This window comes from Oncorhynchus tshawytscha, linkage group LG33, assembly GCF_018296145.1.
Source record: "Oncorhynchus tshawytscha isolate Ot180627B linkage group LG33, Otsh_v2.0, whole genome shotgun sequence".
Taxonomy (NCBI): domain Eukaryota; kingdom Metazoa; phylum Chordata; class Actinopteri; order Salmoniformes; family Salmonidae; genus Oncorhynchus; species Oncorhynchus tshawytscha.
In genome coordinates, this window is record NC_056461.1 from 5,651,976 (window position 1) to 5,672,450 (window position 20,475).

A 20,475-nucleotide genomic window follows, 5' to 3' on the forward strand; every position below is an offset into this window, starting at 1 on the left:
ACATAATTAGTTAAATAATATTCCACCTGTGTGCAGTCTGAGTGTCACATGGTCTGTCACATGATCGCAGTGTATATATACACACCTGTTCTGAAAGGCCCCAGAGTCTGAAACACCACTAAGCAAGTGGCACCATGAAGACCAAGGAGCTCTCCAAACAGATCAGGGACAAAGTTGTTGGAGAAGTACAGATCAGGGTTGGGTTATAAAAAAATATCTGAAACTTTGAACATCCCAAAGAGCTCCATTATTAAAAAATGGAAAGAATATGAATACCCGACAAACCTGCCAAGAGAGGGCCACCCACCAAAACTGACGGACCAGGCAAAGGAGGTGGAAGAAGGTACTCTGGTCAGATGAGACTCAAATTGAGCTGTTTGGCAATCAAGGAAAACGCTGTCTGGTGCAAACCCAACACCTCTCACCACCCAGAGAACCACCTCCCCACAGTGACGCATGGTAGTGGCAGCATCATGCTGTGGGGATGTTTTTCATCGGCAAGGACTGGGAAACTGGTCAGAACTGAAGGAAAGTTGGATGATGCTAAATACAGGGAAATTATTGAGGGAAACCTGTTTCAGTCTTCCAGAGATTTGAGACTGGGACAGAGGTTCCCCTTCCAACAGGACAATGACCCTAAGCATACTGCTAAAGCAACACTCGAGCGGTTTAAGCGGGAACATTTAAATGTCTTGGAATGACCTAATCAAAGCCCAGACCTCAATCGAATTGAGAATCTATGGTATGACTTAAAGATTGCTGTACTCCAGTGGAACCCATCCAACTTAAGTTGGAGAAGTTTTGCCTTGAAGAATTGGCAAAAATCCCAGTGTCTAGATGTGCCAAGCTTATAGAGACATACCCCAAGAAACTTGTATTTTTGCATCTTCAAAGTGGTAGGAATATTGCGTAAATCAAATTATACAAACCCCCCAAAAATGAATTTTAATTCCAGATTGTAAGGCAATAAGATAGGAAAAATGCCAAGGGGGGTGAATTCTTTTGAAAGCCGCTGTACCCCCCCTAAAGAATGAATTACTCAAAATATAGAAATGTTATTAGTAAACAGTTTGATTTTTAAGCAATGGCAAAATCTCAAACTCTAAGATGTGTTGGTTTGGAGTAGGCTAGGCCAGGGGTCGGCAACAGCCAGGCCTCAACATTTAAAGTGAAAATGTAATTGTTTTTATTTTAGTTTTCGGTTCGAAAAGGTCTGTAACATAACCAGGAATTCAGCAAAAAAAAAATGTTTGAGGAAATCTGTTCCCAAATATTCCCATGACTAAAAAAAGAGATGATGTGATCATGTCTCAATGTTATTAAGATATTGTATTTGAAAAAAATATATATATTTTTGGGCTTAGTGGTGATCAATTTGCAGTGTACAAATTATTCTAATTCTGTTCAGGCCCCCCTGACCATCAGCTCTGATAGAAATTGGCCCACGGTTTAATCTAGTTGCCTACCCCTGGGCTAGGCTATGTCAAGTCCAGTGAAAATGTTATGTTTTTAGTGTATCTGAACAACCAGTAATTGAAACCACAAATAGCATTTTAGCCTTCATCCCCCTTTCATGCTAACATGTGAGTACTTGAGTACTCAATATTGAGTACCCAATATTACTAGGGATGGGTACGCAAATACCCATCCCTTGTACACACCTGTTTTTCTTTGAAACTGGCATTTGTTACTGGTATTTTGTGGTAGAGAACAAAAGTGAAACCGGTCTAAAGGTTGAGCTCCCATGCTGCATGCTCAGCCTAGTGTTGCTCACCGGAGCTTGCACTCTCGCCGTTGTCTGCTCGTCTCACATAGGAAGTGGTGACAGAGTCACACACCCAAGTGGCTTCGCTCAACTTTACATCAGTGTTTCCTTAATCCTGCTCCTGGGGACCCAAAGCGATGTATATTTTTGTTTTTGTCCTAGCGTTACACACCTGATTCCACTCAGACCCAGGTCCAAAGGTTTGATGAGTTGATCATTTGAATCCGCAAAACACCCGTCTCTCAACGTCAACAGTGAAGAGGCGACTCTGGGATGCTGGCCTTCTAGGCAGACTTGCAAAGAAAATGCCATATCTCAGACTGGCCAATAACAATCAAATATTAAGATGGGCAAAAGAACACAGACACTGAACAGAGGAACTCTGCCTAGAAAGCCAGCATCCCAGAGTCGCTTCTTCACTGTTTACTTTGAGACTGGTGTTTTGCGGGTACTATTTAATGAAGCTGCCAGTTGAGGACTCTGTTTCTCAAACTAGTCACTCATGTATTTGTCCTCTTGCTCAGTTGTGCACCGGGGTCTCCCACTCCTCTTTCTATTCTGGTTAAAGAAAGTTTGCCCTGTTCTGTGAAGGGAGTAGTACACCGCGTTGTACAAGATCTTCAGTTTCTTGGCAATTTCTCGCATGAATAGCCTTCATTTCTCAGAACAAGAATAGACTGACGGGTTTCAGAAGAAAGGTCTTTGTTTCTTGCCATTTTGGGCCTGTAATCGAACCCACAAAAGCTGATGCTCCAGATACTCAACTAGTCTAAAGAAGGCTAGTTTTATTGCTTCTTTAATCAGGACAACAGTTTTCAGCTCTGCTAACATAATTGCAAAACACAACATGCCATTGGAACACAGGAGTGATGGTTGCCGATAATGGGCCTCTGTACGCCTATGTAGATATTCCATTAAAAATCAGCAGTTTCAGTTTCCAGCTACAGTTGTCATTTACAACATTAACAATGTCTACACTGTATTTCTGATCAATTTCATGTTATTTTAATGGACAAGAAATGCTCTTTTCTTTCAAAAACAAGGACATTTTTAAGTGACCCCAAATGTTTGAACGGTTGTGTACACAACCTTTTGGGTCCTCAGGACCACGATTAAGAAACCAGGTGTGTCCTATGCATGTTAATCTGCAAACTAGGCCTAAACATTTTGCCATCTCAGGAAAAGAAACAGGTTGGTGGCCGCCTCATGATTTTTGTATTTACTTGTTTGTCATTTACTTGTTTGTTTTTAATGTCGTTTTAATGCTCTTTTAAAAGCTGCATTTCATATTGCATTGCTCTAACAAATGAAGGGCTCAGTTTGTGTCGTGCAGCGCAGGCTATCTGTGCAGTAGAGACTCCACTTTGACATTTAGATCTGTGGATGATATCCAGTGCGATTTAACGTGCTCTCTTATCTCATATTTTTGTCTTTGGACATGGTGTGATTGGCCAATGCTCTCATGTTTCTGCCATTTAGAAAGCAAATACACACACACACACTTTCTTTACCAAGTGAACATAACAAGACCATGTGTTTACCATGGTCTTGTTATTTTGCCTCTAACTTGGTTTAAGACGGACACTTGGTGTTTCCCCAAATGTTGGTCAAAAGGACCCACTGGGTAGTGGGCAAATCCTCCTGTGTTGCTAATAAAGATGTACCTTGACTAGCTAGCTTGAGAGGCTTCAGGTTGGTGTTGCATTGTGGTGGATGAGGCAAATTCTCTCCATTGCAATGTGAAGTGCTTTGAGCATTGGAATTCAATCTGTATTTGTGGGCATTCTAAGCCTATAAAAAAGCCTGACAGGCTGTCAATCAAACATGCAGTGTTTGTTTGATTAGCCGATCCTGTGCCTGTGTATTTCCAGTCTCAGGGGCTGCTATGACATCCTGGCGACCCCAGAGCTTTGAGAGACTGAACCAATAAGGATGCATTCCTCTGCCCAGGGCCATGCATATCTAAAGCAGTGTTAACCTACTGGGAGTTATTGAACAGAATAATTATGATCTCAAAGGGAATTGAAATGAAGACGTACCCAGGTCGATTTGCTGCTCAAATTTGGCAGTATTGGACATCTTATCTTCTAGGGCTTGGAATCGCCAGCGACCGCATGAAAATTATATCCTGATATTTTCGGTGTCCGATGCGATATGTGTTGCGATTCTCACGATTGCATATGTATTGCGATTCGATACTGTGAAGTAATTTTTAATATATTTTTTTATACACGATTCGATGTCACAAGCATATTGCTCACCATATGTCTGCTGCAGAGGGACGAGAAAGCCATGACAAAACACGTTTTGATCAGTCATGGAAATTAAAGTGCCTTGTTTTGGTGCAGGTACAGCAATCTAGTGCAGAAATATTGCGATATTGTCAAAACGATACGATCTATTGTCAAAAATAATATCCCAATATGGAACTGTGTAGATTCCCCCCCCATCACTATTATCTTGTAAGGTAGGCTACGTAGTGTTTTAAATGAGGATGGCTGTTAGTTGGGCTGTATGGAATGGCATAATCAAGGATGCAACATTAGCCTGTGGTTTTTGCTTTCACAATGATCAGTCCTGCAGTAGCCGGCCGACTACATCCTCAGTTAAAACCGAGTGTTCCAAGACCTTTCTGATACTGAAGGAAGGACCGTTGCCAGATCCTAGCAAGAGAGACCGCGGGGGAGGAGAAGGGGAGAGAGCGAATGAGAGATACATAAACATGTTGTGCCAGTGAGTGACAGAACCAAGACATGATGTTAGTGAAAACATTCCAATGGAGAACTCAATCATAAAGAGATATGCGCATGTATCAAGAGTCCGTGTATGTGTGTGTGAGGGAGAGATAATCTAGTCTTCTAGCTAGCCCGGCGTGAGAAGGTTAGTGTGTATGTGAACTGTAGAGGGGGAGGAAAGAGGCTTTTAAAGTAGGGGTGTCAAACTCATTTTTCCCCTGTGCCGCAGCGTCAACGTTTTTGGAATGTTCTATGTTCCCTGACTGTCTAGTGATTATTAAAGCGCTGGACAATCGAGAAGCAGGATAAATGTAGATCTGTTGACGATGCACAGGGATTATTAGAGCAGTCAACCTCTATGAATATACGTCCATTATCATTTCTGCAGTTTCGATTTCATTTGGGGTTCGCCCCCCGCCCTTTGTGTTTGTCACCAAGATCAGATTACTAAGCCTCATTGCACCAGAGATTCAAAGAAAAACAATCATGGTTTTGTTCTCCCCAGTCCCATAAGACCACAGAGAATCGAGGACACTGGTGAGAACCAAAACCTTGGAAACTGGAAGAGCCGGTTCCCCTCGGCCCCATGTTGCTGCCACTGATACCTACAACAGTGTCATCTTTCCACCCATTTCAATTGAAAGTCACTTCTATTTTCTCCACTCTGGGGCCTTTCTAGTGCATTCCCACGTTGTCAAGTGCCTCAGTGGAGACTTGAGTGTTCTTGGCAAGAGTGATAAGCTGAGGAAGAGCTGGATGTGTGTGTGTTTAGTAGTAGGCGTACCGTGTGTGTGTGTGTGTGTGTGTGTGTGTGTGTGTGTGTGTGTGTGTGTGTGTGTGTGTGTGTGTGTGTGTGTGGACCTTCCTAACACAATATCATCCCTGAATTTTTGAGGAGCTGCCTGCACCTCTCCTGCGGTGCCCGCTGGGGTGAATCCAGTGCAGGGGTGACACGCACACCGGGCGACCGAGGTGACACGCACACCGGGCGACCGAGGTGACACGCACACCGGGCGACCGAGGTGACACGCACACCGGGCGACCGAGGTGACACGCACACCGGGCGACCGAGGTGACACGCACACCGGGCGACCGAGGTGACACGCACACCGGGCGACCGAGGTGACACGCACACCGGGCGACCGAGGTGACACGCACACCGGGCGACCGAGGTGACACGCACACCGGGCGACCGAGGTGACACGTGAGGTGACACGCACACCGGGCGACCGAGGTGACACGCACACCGGGCGACCGAGGTGACACGCACACCGGGCGACCGAGGTGACACGCACACCGGGCGACCGAGGTGACACGCACACCGGGCGACCGAGGTGACACGCACACCGGGCGACCGAGGTGACACGCACACCTGTGTGATGAGATCGCAACCTCAACAAGCAGGCCTGATCTAATGTCACCTAACATTAGTTGCATTTTGATTTCGTTCAACGCCAGCTTGGCTTTAACCTGGCCGCTATACTGTTTCTACTTCAGACAGACGTTGACAGACGTTTCAATGGAGGCGTACTACAGTGTTTGTGAACAAGTTCATTATCAAGAAGACTGCATTGTCTGCGGTGAAATCATGAAACTACATGGCAGCTAGCCAGGCCTCCTAGCCATTGGCCCGCCGCTGTTCCTTCACATTGAGGAAGCAGCCTTTTCTTTCCTCTCTTCTTCCAGCAGCCTCCCTCCCACCGTAGCATTTTTTTTGGTGCTTTTTCTTTTCTTTTTTCTCTTTTCTTTGGGTGATGAGTTTTGCCATTGGCCCAGCAGACAGGCAGCATTCCTGCAGCAGCCTACAGAATCAGGATCATAAAGCTCCTTCCATAAGACTGCAAGACTTCTAGTCTAATCACATTCTAGCATATTAACCAGATAAGTGCTACTACTTTCTATAAATAACGCTGTCCTGTCACATCAGACCCTGTGCGCCTCACATTTCCGCTCTACACACAAACACGCGCTACTCACCGACTACTTCCCTTCTCTCATTTGAACAGCTCAGACGGGTCCCAAATGGCAGCCTTTTCCTGATAGGCCCTGTTCAAAACTATGGCACTGTAAAGGGAATAGGGTGCCATTTCGGGAACCAGCCAGGGACACCCAGTCGCAAATAAACCCCTAGCTCCCCCTAAGGTTAGGTAAGGTTAGGTGAGAGAGAGGGAGTGAGAGAGAGCTACCCGGGAGTGTTTTGTAATTGGTTCCCAGTGTATTTCAGTGGATGAACTTGAAGTGGGTCAGCGAGTCTCAGTTGGCCGGCAGAGACTGTTGGGAGATCTGCACATGCCCAGAGTGCGTGTGAACATGAACACACAGACAGTGAGAGATGGGGAGATGAATGGTAGCCCTGGAGACAGGAAGCTCTCTCTATCTGCTCAGGTTCCAGGTCAGCTGCAGCCCCTCCTGCCTCCTTTATCACCCCTCCCTCTGTGTCCAGACCACTGACCCTGGTACCGGGGACATGTCTGTCCGATGGCAGAGTACTGCAGTGGGAGATAATCGCTCGTTCTCCTCCTCCTGCCTCTCACCTAGCTACCACCTTTTCTAATTCAACAGCTTTATTGGCCACTTGAGCTATGTTTGGATAAGACAACTACAGCAGGTGCCAATTTTTGTGTGTGCATTTTGTATGTGTGCGTGTCCTAGCTTAAATAATTGACTGTGTTTAACACCGAAAATAGTCAACATCACCAGGGTAGGTTGGAAGAATGTGAACTGAAGGATCTCACTCTTTCCACACAAAGCAGGTTTCTACCACACTGTGTATGTGTGACTCAAGGGGTGGGGGGGGTCACTTTAGCCGCCCCTAACAGCAGTTGCCATGACGACGCCACTCACCTGCAAGACGTGCGTTACTGTCTGAAGGGGGAAGAGCTTTTACTCCTCTGAGGAGGAGAGATAGGGGAGACTAAGAACCTGCCCTTTGACCCAGTTCATTCACCATTACACTGGACCAGTGACAGACACAAACCTACACAACCAACCACGCAGAGGCCTGCAAGGAGTTTATTGGCCTGTGGCTTTAAAAAGAGACCTCTTACTTGAGCCACTCCACTGTTACTTAACGCAGTTATTATTGACACACGTACTACTTAAAAAAAAAAAGATTTGTTTATTATATATTTGTTTTTATTTAACCTTTATTTAACTAGGCAAGTCAGTTTAAGAACAACATCTTATTTACAATGACGACCTAACAAAAGGCAAAAGGCCTCTTGCGGGGACGGGGGCTGGGATTCATTTAAAAATATATATATATATTTTTAAATAGGCCAAAACACACATCATGACAAGAGACACCACACCACTACATAGAGAGAGACCAAAGACGACAACATAGCAAGGCAGCAACACATGACAACACAGCATGGTAGCAACACAACATGGCAGCAACACAACATGGCAGCAGCACAAAACATTATTGGGCACAGACAACAGCGCAAAGGGCAAGAAGGTATAGACAACAATACATCACGCGAAGCAGCCACAACTGTCAGTAAGAGTGTCCATGATTGAGTCTTTGAATGAAGAGATTGAGATAAAACGGTCCGATTTGAGTGTTTGTTGCAGCTCTTTTCAAGTCGGTAGCCGTAGCGAGCTGGAAAGAGGAGCGACCCAGGGATGTGTGTGCTTTAGGGACCTTTAACAGAATGTGGCTGGCAGAACGGGAATTGTATGTGGACAATGAGGGCTGCAGTAGGTGTGGAGGATGAGGGCTACTGTAGACATGTAAATTAGTACGTAGAGGGAAAATCGGTTCTGAACATGAAGGCTCTCTCCAAAGGCCTGGGGAAAGACCTCCACACACACACACACACACACTGTTCTCCTCTGATATACCTGGGGAAAGCTTTGTGGACTAGGGCCGGAGCAGGTATTGAAAGTTGCATCAGCCCCCAGAGGCTAGCTAAACCATAGAAAATACTTATGTTGCACTGTGGTGAGGCAACAGGCAGCGTACGTTTCTTGTTAATGAGAGCAGCCTATCAGGCAGCATATCCCCCCCAGGGAGCTAGCTAGCACTGACTCTGATTAAGGCTCTCTCGCTATGCTAACACTGTAGCTTAGCCTTAGCCTATCCCCTTCTCCCCTTCCCCAATCCACCAGCTCTTCTTCAGTGTACTTCGCTCTCCCCCCTTGTTTGTAACCTAATCCTCCATTCACCTGCTTTAGATTCTGTATCCGCCCCTCCTGAAGTCCAGTCTCACCTCTGCGATTGAAGTATGTTCGTCATCTCTTCGCGCGCTGCCTTCCTTTTGACATGACGTTTCCTTCTCTGCCGTTCACACGCGTCCCTCTTCCTCACGTCGCCCTCTCCTCCTCACGTACATCGGTCACGTTCACCCTTCCCTTCATACACCTCATCTGCAACACCTATCCCTCTCTCCTCCTACACCCTCTCTGGCTCTCTGCGTCATGAATAACCTTTTAAGTAGTCAGCCAGCTACTCCATCATGCTGTGAAGTGAATGGAGTCCAGACCTCCACACACACACACACACACACACACACTGTTCTCCTCTGATATACCTGATTACTCACAATGTAGGATGCCGACAGGCCCTTAGGGTTGTGTGTGTGCTCGTGTGTGAAATCAACGCAACAGCTGCTGATGGCTGACAGTCTAATAGTAAATATGCCTCGGTCCTCCAATGATTGGGTCCTGACAGGCCGACTTATCTGGGAAAGCCCCTGGTAAATAACAACCATGATGATACGGCTAGATGCCAGTAACAGTAGGTCAATATAGAGATTACAGAAGGAGAAAGTATGTAGAACGAGGCATGGTGATTAGTATCTGGATAGTACAGACTGGTGCATGGGTTCCCTGGGAAACCCCGGTAACAGTAGTAATTGAATGCATTCATAATATAGAATCATATATGCAATTTAGCAGACACTTATCTAAGGCTTGGTCATGCATGCATACATTTTAAGTTTGACCTCTTATCCCTGAGGCACGCAATCATTTCCCTCTGTTTGGCCCTCAGTGTGTGCAGACGTCAGAGGCCCAGTCGTGTGTGTGTGTGTTATTTTGACTGATAAGGAGAGGCTAAATGACAGACACGACATTACCTTCCTTTTACCGACGCGTTTTGCGTATGTCTGTGGATTTGCTACACAACGTTCCTGTAGATTGTTCTAAAACGATTATTTGGTTAAGGGTAATAGCCTATGCTACGAAAATATCTGCCCGTCCCTGTTTCGCTGTTGGCTGCTGCGTGAGCGAGCATCTCTTGCTCCCTTTTGTCGCTGCGCACGGAGGACGGAGAAAAGCATTCTGGGAAGCACAAGCATTTCACCGTTGCTCAACATGCAGTTCTAGTTAGAGAAAGGAGAGTCACATGATTTTTGTTGCAAAGCAGAATAAAAACATGCAAATATGAGGTAAACTCCCAGCAGAGCCCCAAGTCCAATGGGTATATCCTGAAAGCATTCAGTTGTACCACTGACTAGGTATCCCCCTGTCCTCTGGCGTGTTGATGTTAATGTGTTGACGTTCTCCGTATCCATAGTCAGAATGATCTTCCAGTGCATGGTGATCAAACAGGTTTCCTGTTATATTCATCAAACAGTAATTATACAGATGGTTAACAAAACACGCACACAACAGTATTCATACCTTGGTTTTTGTGGTAATGGTTTTCATACACATACCATAATGTCGAGGCCTATGGGAAATTCTTTGAAGAGGTAAGGGCGGAGGATGGTACATATGATCTGCATAACATACCAATTGACATACCTTTTGTATGCCTCGTAAGTATACCGGCAGACACAAAAGTGAGCAGTTCAGTCATCTGCACGCTATACAGCCAGCCTTCAACATATTCGTATAGCCTACATATTCTTACCTCTTCGTTGATTGATTGGTGTGTTCTGTTTTAGAAAGATTTTCACAAATATGAAAAGATAGATGGTATCATCATAAAACAACATCAATTTATATCATATATATATATGTATATATATATGCATTCCCTGAATATGTTAGATGAATTAGCTTACTTTTTGAATCATAGGCTACCATCTCCGTTGTCTTAATGGGGGAAGGTCTAGAGCCCTACTGCTAATTTTAAAGTAACTGTCCATTAAAACATGTTTATTAAAAAATGAACACGTGTATTTTTATTCTGCAATATTGGTAGTTATCACGATAATACCCTATCGCCAAGCTCTAGCACCTCACCAAACAATTATTGATGGCTGATTTCATCATTATTTTAAAAAATGGTTACACTCATTGCGATATGGATTTTGGTCCGTATCGCCCAGCTCTAGGAGAGGCCCCCTGAGACGGGCCCGCTTTCACTCATTTAGGCCTTCTCGTTCCCGCTTATTATAGGCTACTCAATTCTGTCTCTGCCTCTCAGACTTGCGTACTAGCCTATTACTTGTACTCACGCACTCATTGGCTACGATTTTCCGCCCTTCTCCCAAATTGTGCACTTGCAACTTAACTCTCTTAACTTGCCTCGTTCTCACACTTTTTATTTCACTAACTCTGTTCTGCTCACTTTTCCCCCCTGAACTATGTGGCTATTAGTGTGATTTGAAGGTAATCCAGTGAGGAGTGGTGGCAGTGGAAGTCTTGTTCAGTTTCTCTAACCCAGGAGAGCATGGTGGGCTGTGACAGCCCCATGTCTCTACAGGCTATTAGAGATGGCCATGCACTAGCCCTACATCACTCACTCACTGACTCACTCACTCACTGACTGAGTCGGACATGTTGTGCTACGATGCGGTGCGCTGATGAAGCGGGAGTAAGTCACATTCTCCACGCACTCCAGTGAACAAGGCCTCCGTTGACCAGAGTACATTCCATAGTGCAATACTGTACTCTGGACTGCCATAAAGCCCCCCAGCCATAGCCAACTCTGTCATCAGACCAATAATATCCACTGTGAATCTTGTGGCCCCTTCAAAGAAGCGAGTGCAGAGCATTGGGAAGTAAGCTTAAGCCGTTCACATGTTTCCAATCCGCCCAGCAGTTTCCTTTTAGTTTCCTGATTTGAGGAGTAGTCAGCCGTTTCATACCTGGGCCAACTGTTGTTTCATGACAAAGTGCGATAGTCAAGGACTGGATTCTCTGGAGGATGACTTGCGTCACGACGTTGTTTCTGTTCATCCTTCAATACAACACAATTAAGCCTGCAGCCTTCTGCCGTATTGAGCTGCTGTAGATGCTGCTTGCTCTGCCTGACTGAAAGTGGTGTTTCTTTGGACGCCTTCCAACAGGAACTGCTCTATAATAAAACATTTCGAACAAGAGGCTCTCACAATGGCAGAGTTTGCAATAATACAGCCATTAGTGGAGGAAGAAATAGCTGAGATTTTGATTTTGCCTTCTGGCCTCACAATGAGCTGATGACGCTATTTTCAACCTTCACCTGCTAGATCTTCCTCAACCTCAGGTCCTCGGAACGGCACTGGGTCCCGGAGATGATTCTGAGCAGTCCCCTAGATGGTTAGCTGGCGTCAATTTAGTCCGTTCTCAAGTGCTGTTTTGTTCAATTTAGCCTAAGCAGTTTTCCAAGGAGGAAGGCCCTGATTCTTCACAAAACCAGGACAAAAAAGTGTTTTTCTTAGATTTTTCACAACATTTAATCCATAGAATGGTCCTTTTGGAGGAAGGATTGTTGACATGTATTTGACATTTTGTATCTGAAAGCATAATAAAAAAAACAATCAAAGGAGGCATATTTATGACATTTTGGAAATGTGAGTTGTAGATCTGTCATTCTCATCTAAGAAGCGGTAGATCTGTTCTGTGTGTGCTATTTCTATGCTTTCCGTTCTTACGTTTAGTTTTTGTCTTTTACTTTCGGTTTTGTACACCAGTGTCAAACAGCAGAAAATACAATACTTTTGGTTATGTAAAATCTATTTCACAGAGGTTTAGATGGTACAATGATTCTCCACACTATACTTGATTGTTTTGTAACAAGCTGAAATTAGAATAACTATTTGACTTTTAACAGCCAAGAAATGACAGCGCCATTTCTGCACTTCTGCATCTTTAAGACTACATAATGTTGTATATGTAGGTGCTACAAAGCAAGAATATGGCCGAGAGCCAACTCGTGAACTTTGATATGCCCGTGGAATATATTATGTTAAACAATATATATAAAAAAGCCAAATCTTTTCATTTATTGTTTTTTATTTATTTTTGTACCACTCGTATTTCAGCGCAAGCGGTAAAGCTTCATATGACACCAGTTTTTGCTTTGTAGCACCTACATTACGAAGTCTTAAAGGGGGCCTAGGTAAGGCCAACTGTTAAATATTTCTATGCTTTTAGATACAAATGTCAAGCATACAGTATCAGTCAAAAGTTTGGACACACCTCATTCAAGGGTTTTTCTTTATTTTTACTATTTTATACATTGTCAAATAATAGTGAATACATAAACTATGAAATAACACATGGAATCATGTAGTAACCAAAAAAGTGTTAAACAAATCAAAATATATTTTACATTCTTTTAAGTAGCCACCCTTTGCCTTGATGACAGCTTTGCACACTCTTGGCATTCTCTCAACCAGCGTCATGAGGTAGTCACCTGGATTGTATTTCAGTTATGTACGCTGCTGCGCTCGCTGTTTCAGTCACATTTCTACATGGAGGAGAGAGGGAAAGGAGGATATTTAGTCAGTTGACCAACTGAATGCCTTCAAATGAAATGTGTCTTTAGCGTTTAACCCAATTTAGCGTTTAACCCAACCTGAATCGGAGAGGTGCCGGGGGCTGCCTTGATCGACATCCACGTCTTTGGCGCCTGGGGAACAGTGGGTTAACTGCCTTGTTCAGGGGCAGAACGACAGACTTTTACCTTGTCAGCTCGGGGATTCGATCCAGCAACCTTTCGGTTACTGGCCCAAAGCTCTAAGCATGCTACTCTTTCATGGTCTCGGGGTGGATTTGCATGTCCCATATAATGTGGTAATGATGAGTCAAGCCAACTGAATATTGTCGATCTCACATCCTTGCCATTCATAAATCATGCAGCGTAGTTATGTACTTGGTATCGCATTGGGACACGTAAACTAAAGATTTTCGATATGAACTTCATCAGGACTTGCTGTGACGTTAAAGCGAGTGACTCGTCAGTAGCCTTCCGAGTCGCACCTGTAAGAGAGCTGTTCATTTGGCTCCCTATTTTTGGCTATTATCAGCATATACTTTACAAAAACATTCGATGAAGATGGTATATCCTCCTCACTCCAGGAACAATAGGTAGGCTAGTGGAGAGAGCCTCACTCTGGTCTAAAATATTATCAAAGAAAAGCGACTGAATTGTTTTAAAAGCTAATTATACTTATAGGCCTATGGTATTTTTAAAGACATTGATATAGATCTACTGATTGTGGTCAAAGTGTTGACGATGGAGCCATCAACTGCTGCTTTCTGGGTAGCAAAGCCCATGACTAACACCGGCTTCATTCTTCAATCATACCTGTATCGCAGGTAACTGAGAAAATGGCTCTTAAAAGGAAGCTTGAAGCTTGTGGAAGTCGGCAGACTCTTACAGGATTCTTTAATAAGAAATCTGTGGGTCAGTTGCAAAACAAGTCTTTTTAATAAACAAAATGACGTACTGCAATTCACAGAGTTGAAAACACTTGTTGAACTTCTTTCAGGAATTGAATTGAGGTTTTGTCTCTTCTCTTAACAGGCATTGACCCAGAACTTAATTGAACATCTGTTCTGTTTATTTTAGAGACCCATTTTGTCGTTTGAAGAACTGCCGTCACAATTTGTCAGTTTAAATTGAAAACACAAGACCACAACTCCTTTCTCCAATCTGGGAGGTAAACTCAATGAAGTATTCCAAAATGTTGCTATGTGTTTCGGACGGAATCTAGGCATTAGAATGTACCAGAGGAAACCAAAATAGAGTTTGTTTGACAAAAATGTCTTAACACAGGGTGCCTGGCTGGCGACTCCATGTGCTTGTAGAAAACACTGCTCTGACCTTTTCATATGTTTGCCTTAGGCTTAGTGTCTAAATGGAGATGCATTGTCAGTGTACTGACGAGCAACGGAGTAATCTATATGCAAATTCAAGTGCCAGCTCACTGTTTATACCTCCGGTAAAATAATGGGGAGTGGGGAGGCATATCCATGAGGTATGCTTTGCTTGTCCAGATTAGGTCTCTTCTCTGGGCCAGATGAGTGCCACTACCGTGCTGTGGCTCTGTAGCTTTATTGAAAGTAATGTGAAACCTGTTGAAGAGCTTTGCTTTCATTATCTAGTGACGTTCTATACCAAAATGTACACAGCTCTCTTTCTGAAGAGATTTTAAAGGGGCCCGTTTATCTGTAATGTGTTTCCATACTAAACAATGCTCAGAGGGCATTGTGTTGATGATAGCTGGCCCTTTTGCTCCGGCACTTTCAACACAACACAGATGTAAATGATAATGTGTTGCAGATCTTATGTGTCAATATGGTCTCGGAGAACAAACGATTAGTCTATGTAATAGGTTTGTGACGATTATGGAATCTTGGGTAACGATTATCAAGCAAATGGCCATGGTTATTGTCATAATTGTCTTTTTGTGAGATGTTTTTGTAGTTTGTAAAATAGAAAACAGTCTTTATTTGGCTAGGCAAGTCAGTTAAGAACAAATTCTTATTTACAATGACTGCCTACACCGGCCAAACCCGGACGACGCTGGGCCAATTGTGCGCCGTCCTATGGGACTCTCAATCACGGCCGGTTATTATACAGCCTGGGTTCGAACCACGGTGTCTGTAGTGACGCCGCAAGCACTGAGATGCAGTGCCTTAGACCGCTGCGCCACTAATGCATCTTTTAGGAAATTTGACATACCTAGTGAATACCGCACAGATTTGGTGACACCCCTGTCTCAAAGCCGAATGGTTTTGATCGCTTGGAAGTTTTGGAAATGAAGCATCTCCTTCTGACCGTGCCGTTCTGCTCGTAAAATTATTGCCAAATGTACCCACTTTATGTAAAAAATGAAAAACTGCGTTTGCGTAAACTATTAACTTGAATATAAAAATACTCAAATAATGTATTAAGCCAATTATGACAAAAAAAATGCAAGCTCACGGTTGTTAATAATTGTCGGTTACGTGATAATTCTGTCAGCCCTGTTATGTAACTGCTTCCAGGGAAACTTATGCCCATAGTTCAGGACGGCTGTGGAAAACTAGCAGATCATAACGGATGCTGCCTTCGCCCTTAGATCGTCTTTGTACGTTTTGGTTAAACGTCTTGGACTGTTATTGAAGCACCGAGTGGAGCCATACTAGGGATGGCCATAAAACATTTTTTTTTTTTTTTTACTGTTTTTTTTTCCAGAGCACTCAAACATCTAGTGCCCAGGCTGGCGATTTAGTCAGGGCTCCAGAGTGCAAGCATTTCACTCGCATTTGTGAATAAAAATAGAAGCATGACATTTTATAGCAAAATAAATTCTGCAGTAGATGTTTTCAAAATGTTAGTAGTTTTTGTTTCATAAGCTGGTAGGTAATCACACAAAAAAAAACTGCCTTACCTGCCCACTAGTTCAATTTCTTCAATCTGACACTCTCCCTCTGACATTTCTCTCTTGCCTTAGGACGTTAGCTGTAGTAGCTTTAGCCCCAAGATGCACCAGTAGTTCACTGAGCTGTCTTGACACCTGACTCTCCCTCTCTCTGCAGTGCCTGAGGATGTCGAGCAAGCGGAACCTGTTTGTGCGTCTGGTGCCGTGCCGCTGCCTGCGGGGGGAGGAGGAGGCGGTGACGTCTCTGGACTACTCCCACTGCAGCCTGGAGACTGTGCCCAAGGAGATCTTCAGCTTGGAGAAGACCCTGGAGGAGCTCTACCTGGACGCCAACCAGATCGAGGAGCTGCCCAAAGTAGGACGCAGACACACACAGATGGATGTGTTCATGATAATTTCAGAATGATACACACCCAAATACCCTGATCATTTTAATTTTTTTTAAACAAAGGTGGTCCTGTAATGTGTATTTAATGGTTTAGAAACATGAACCTTTCCAAATTGCAGTGACCACTCCCTGGCAAACACTATCTCAGTAGAGTGACACAATGAAATCAGTCCGTGAGGACGGCACCAGGCTGTAGGACTTGATCAAGTTGCGCCCTCTGTCAGTTGGGCCTTTTTCCTCCTGCTGCTTACAACACGGAGTACATTACCAAGGGATGATTGTAGTGGTTATGTAAGGCGAGAATATCCTGCTGATAGAACAGAGCCAATCCACAGTACTGCCCTGTGCTTACCCCTTTCCCCACACACTCAATCAGTCTATAATTCTCCAAGTGTGTTGTAACAAAGTCAGCATCGGCTGGCTGCTGGGGCCCAGCGACTTGATGCTTGGCTGTGAATGAGCTGCAGCTTCCTTTACAAGCCAGAGTCCTGGCTGAGTCATGCTGCGAAGTCAACTTGTCTTATTCCCCACCCTCTCTCTCGTTCTCCCTATCTCTCGCTCTTTCTCACATTCTCTCTCTTCCTCCCTCCATAGCAACTGTTCAACTGCCAGTTGCTCCACCGGCTGAGCATGCCAGACAATGACCTCACGGTGCTGCCTGCGGCCATCGCCAACCTCGTCAATCTCAGGGAGCTGGACGTCAGCAAGAACAGTAAGCACAATGACCAGAATGACCACTCTTTCAAAAATATGACAAGAATGACCATTCTTTCAATACAAAAGCACTGTATGACCAGATCAATAACATAATAATATAATTTTGTTGAGGTCTTTTAAGGAGTTGCAGCCTACCCCCTTAGCCCCTTTGGGTACGGTGTTTATGTTTTAGAATGACTGCTGTCTCCCATTCAACTTTTATTTTAGGCCTCTCCATCACTTACCAAGCCACTCATTCTGAAAAGTGGATATTGACTGAAGAGCCATCCCACTTCTCCATATTTGTGCAGTATGACTAAAGAATGTTGAAGTTGACAATGGCTAGTCCGAGATGGATGGTTCAATAATAGTTTGAGACTGTTTTACCGTCTCTGGACTAGACTCGCGTGCTAGACTGGAAGAGACCAGACAATACCGGCCAGCTTGAAAGTGAAAAAGCCCTGCCGCTGAATTACCGTAGTTTTAAGTCTGTGTGCAAGTCAGTGTCTTATCAGCAGTGGGATGTTCAGTCTACTTAACTGATTGCCCCTTAGTGTCCCTCTGTTGTCAAAGAAAATGACTGAAACATAAAGTGGATTAGATTACGTAAAAAGTGTCTCTGTGTCGGTTCAACCATCATTCCTCCATTTTTTAAATTGAGAAGTTAAAACAAAGAAAACCCTTAAAAGTTTCAATGCCACACAGAGGTGCCGTTTCACCACATTTTCTTTCTTACACCCAACAGAAGATCACACCGCTGACAAAACCCTTGTGTAAAGGAAGTTATGACAGGACAAGCTGAGGCCTGCAAATGATTCTGTACACTGGAATATGTAGGCCTAGCACCTACCTTACAACAACTGGCCAAAATCGAAAATGACATCCTCGTTCATGTATATAATAGTGGTGCACTACGTAGGGTGTCATTTGAGACTGAACCGGTGCCAACTGTGAATGAAGCTCCCCAGAGCTGTCTCTCATCTCCAGTCTAATGGAGGAGCCGCTCACTGCTAGTTGTCAGTGTGAGAGAAAGCATGTGTATGTGTTGATGGCTTCTGGATTGATCAAATGGGATTAACACCAAATACGGGCCTCCCAGACGTTCTCTAAGATTCTAAAACCGCAGAGTTGCATCAGCACACGTTTACTATTGAGTGACATTTAGTTTTTCAGTTTGTTCACTTCATCTAGCTGTCGTGATTGGGGAAAAATATCATATCTGAAAAACAACTAGAACACTATTCTCAAATAATCTGCCACCTGTTCATTTGAGCACTGTTGAGTTTGATAGAAATGCTGTCATGGCCAGTCCCTTCAGATTGCTGTGCTTTGAGACAATGACTCGTACTGCCTTTATTACAGTTATTACATTATCGCTGATCGAAACTGAAAGATCAGAGTCCAGCCTCAGTTGACTGGTGCACACAGACATTCTCAAACACACACTGCTACATACACAACATTTTCTGTCCTACTGCTCCAGTGCACTGAGGGACGAGCAGCTAAATAAACAAGTAGCACCATATTGTTTTTATTATTATATCATATTGTATTTTGTGTCCATCCACCACAGTGGAGTCCGTACCAGACTAATCAAACAGAGTAAGGAACATCTGGGGAGTTTTTAGTGACTTAAGGCCATGTCTGTTTACTTAATAGAAGCTTACCCTCCTTCACCTAGTACTCAGGGCTAAGTGTTGTGAACACGAATCAAAGTATATGGAAATAAACCTCGAGACGTGCTCACGACCCCCGCCCCCCTCGAGTTGAGCCACTGTCGAGCGGATGTTTTTGGTGAGAACTGCCAGACACACACTGTCAGCTTCTCTCTGCTAATGTGTCAACTCCTCGAGCACTCAGCCCTGTGGTTGTTTACAGAGGAAAGGTGCAGCTCAGGCGCTGTAATGCAGAGCTAAGACCAGACACTTCTCACAGAGGACTAACTGACTGATTGGCTGGCTGGTACTAGTCTACGCCACTCTCCTGCTGTTGAAAACAGAAATGCTAGCATGATCCCCTTTTCATAATAATTAAACGTTTTCTTGACACATCATAACAAAACAAATGTTATCCTCTGCCCACCACTTATTGAAACATTTGTCAACATGCTTTACAAATATTGGAGGGTATCTTTTTTTAAATGTTGGCCTAAATCAGGGTTAGGCAACATTTGGGGGTGGGGGCCAGTTGCCCATCCCTGGTCTAAATGGAAAATGATGGCGTACATCTGTATGTTTTGTGTCAACACATTAGATGTGGGTTCTGAGGGATAGGCTATTCACAAAGCAAGATCAATATGTTAGCCTGCTATTTTTGATAAATATTCACATACAATCATATACAGTGCCTTCAGGAAGTATTCATACCCCTTGTGTTACAGCCTGCATTTAAAATGTATTAAATGTACATTTTGTGTCATTGCCAACACACGTCAGTGTAATTATCAGAAATGTGTTAAATGAAAAGCTGAAATGTCTTTAGTCAGTAAGTTTTCAACCCCTTGTTATGGCAAGCCTAAATAAGTTCAGGAGGAAGACATTTGCTTACATTTTTGAATTTATTGTTGTAATTGAACCTTTATTTAACTTGGCAAGTCAGTTTATTCAGAACAAATTCTTATTTACAATGACGGCCTACACCGGCCAAACCCGGACGACGCTGGGCCAATTGTGCACCGCCCTATGGGACTCCCAATCACGGCTGGTTGTGATGCAGCGTGGAATCGAACCAGGTTGTCTGTAGTAACGCCTCGAGCACTGAGATGCAGTGCCTTAGACTGCTGTGCCACTCGGGAGCATGGATTCGTTTTGTAGGTAATAATAGTGTTTAACATGATTTTTTTTTTACCTCATCTGTTTTCCCCACACATACAATTATCTGTATGGTCCCTCAGTCGAGCAGTGAATTTCAAACACAGATTCATCCATGAAGACTAAGGAGGTTTTCCAATGCCTCACAAAGAAGGGTACCTATTGCTAGTTAAATATTAAAATAAAGATAAATCAGACATTGAATATCCGTTTGAGCATAGTGAAGTTATTAATTACACTTAGGATGGTGTATCAATGCACCCATCACTACAAAGATACAGGTGTCCTCAGTGTCCTGAGTACCACTCTTCATATTTTCAATCATGGTGGTGGCTGCATCATGTTATGGATATACTTGTCATAGGCAAGGACTAGGGAGTTTTGTAGGATACAAATAAATTGAATAGAGCTAAGCACAGGCAAAATCCTAGAGGAATGTTTTCTAAGAAACTGGGAGACAAATGCACCTTTCAGCAGGACAATAACCTTAAACATAAGGCCAAATACTCACTGGAGTAGTTGACCATGATGACATTTAATGTTCCTGAGTGGC

The 20,475-nt window shown here is 43.8% G+C and overlaps 1 protein-coding gene and 1 long non-coding RNA gene across 5 annotated transcripts in view; one reads left to right on the forward strand and one right to left on the reverse strand.

Annotated features, from left to right (window-relative positions):
* LOC112230783 (erbin) overlaps nucleotides 1-20,475 on the forward strand; it is a 116,845-nt gene that overhangs the window by 48,290 nt on the left and 48,080 nt on the right. For all 4 annotated transcript variants that reach the window (XM_024397072.2, XM_024397073.2, XM_042311612.1 and 1 more), the window contains 2 exons: nucleotides 16,186-16,383; nucleotides 17,011-17,128. In XM_024397072.2, the coding sequence (XP_024252840.1) occupies nucleotides 16,195-16,383; nucleotides 17,011-17,128 (307 nt within the window). In that variant the 5' untranslated portion in view covers nucleotides 16,186-16,194. The remainder of the gene's footprint in view (nucleotides 1-16,185; nucleotides 16,384-17,010; nucleotides 17,129-20,475) is intronic.
* Nucleotides 12,993-16,200, reverse strand: LOC112230786. Its single transcript, XR_002950373.2, has 3 exons — nucleotides 16,038-16,200; nucleotides 13,235-13,311; nucleotides 12,993-13,126 (listed from the first exon to the last, which is right to left on the reverse strand). It is a non-coding gene; the product is annotated as an uncharacterized LOC112230786 (long non-coding RNA).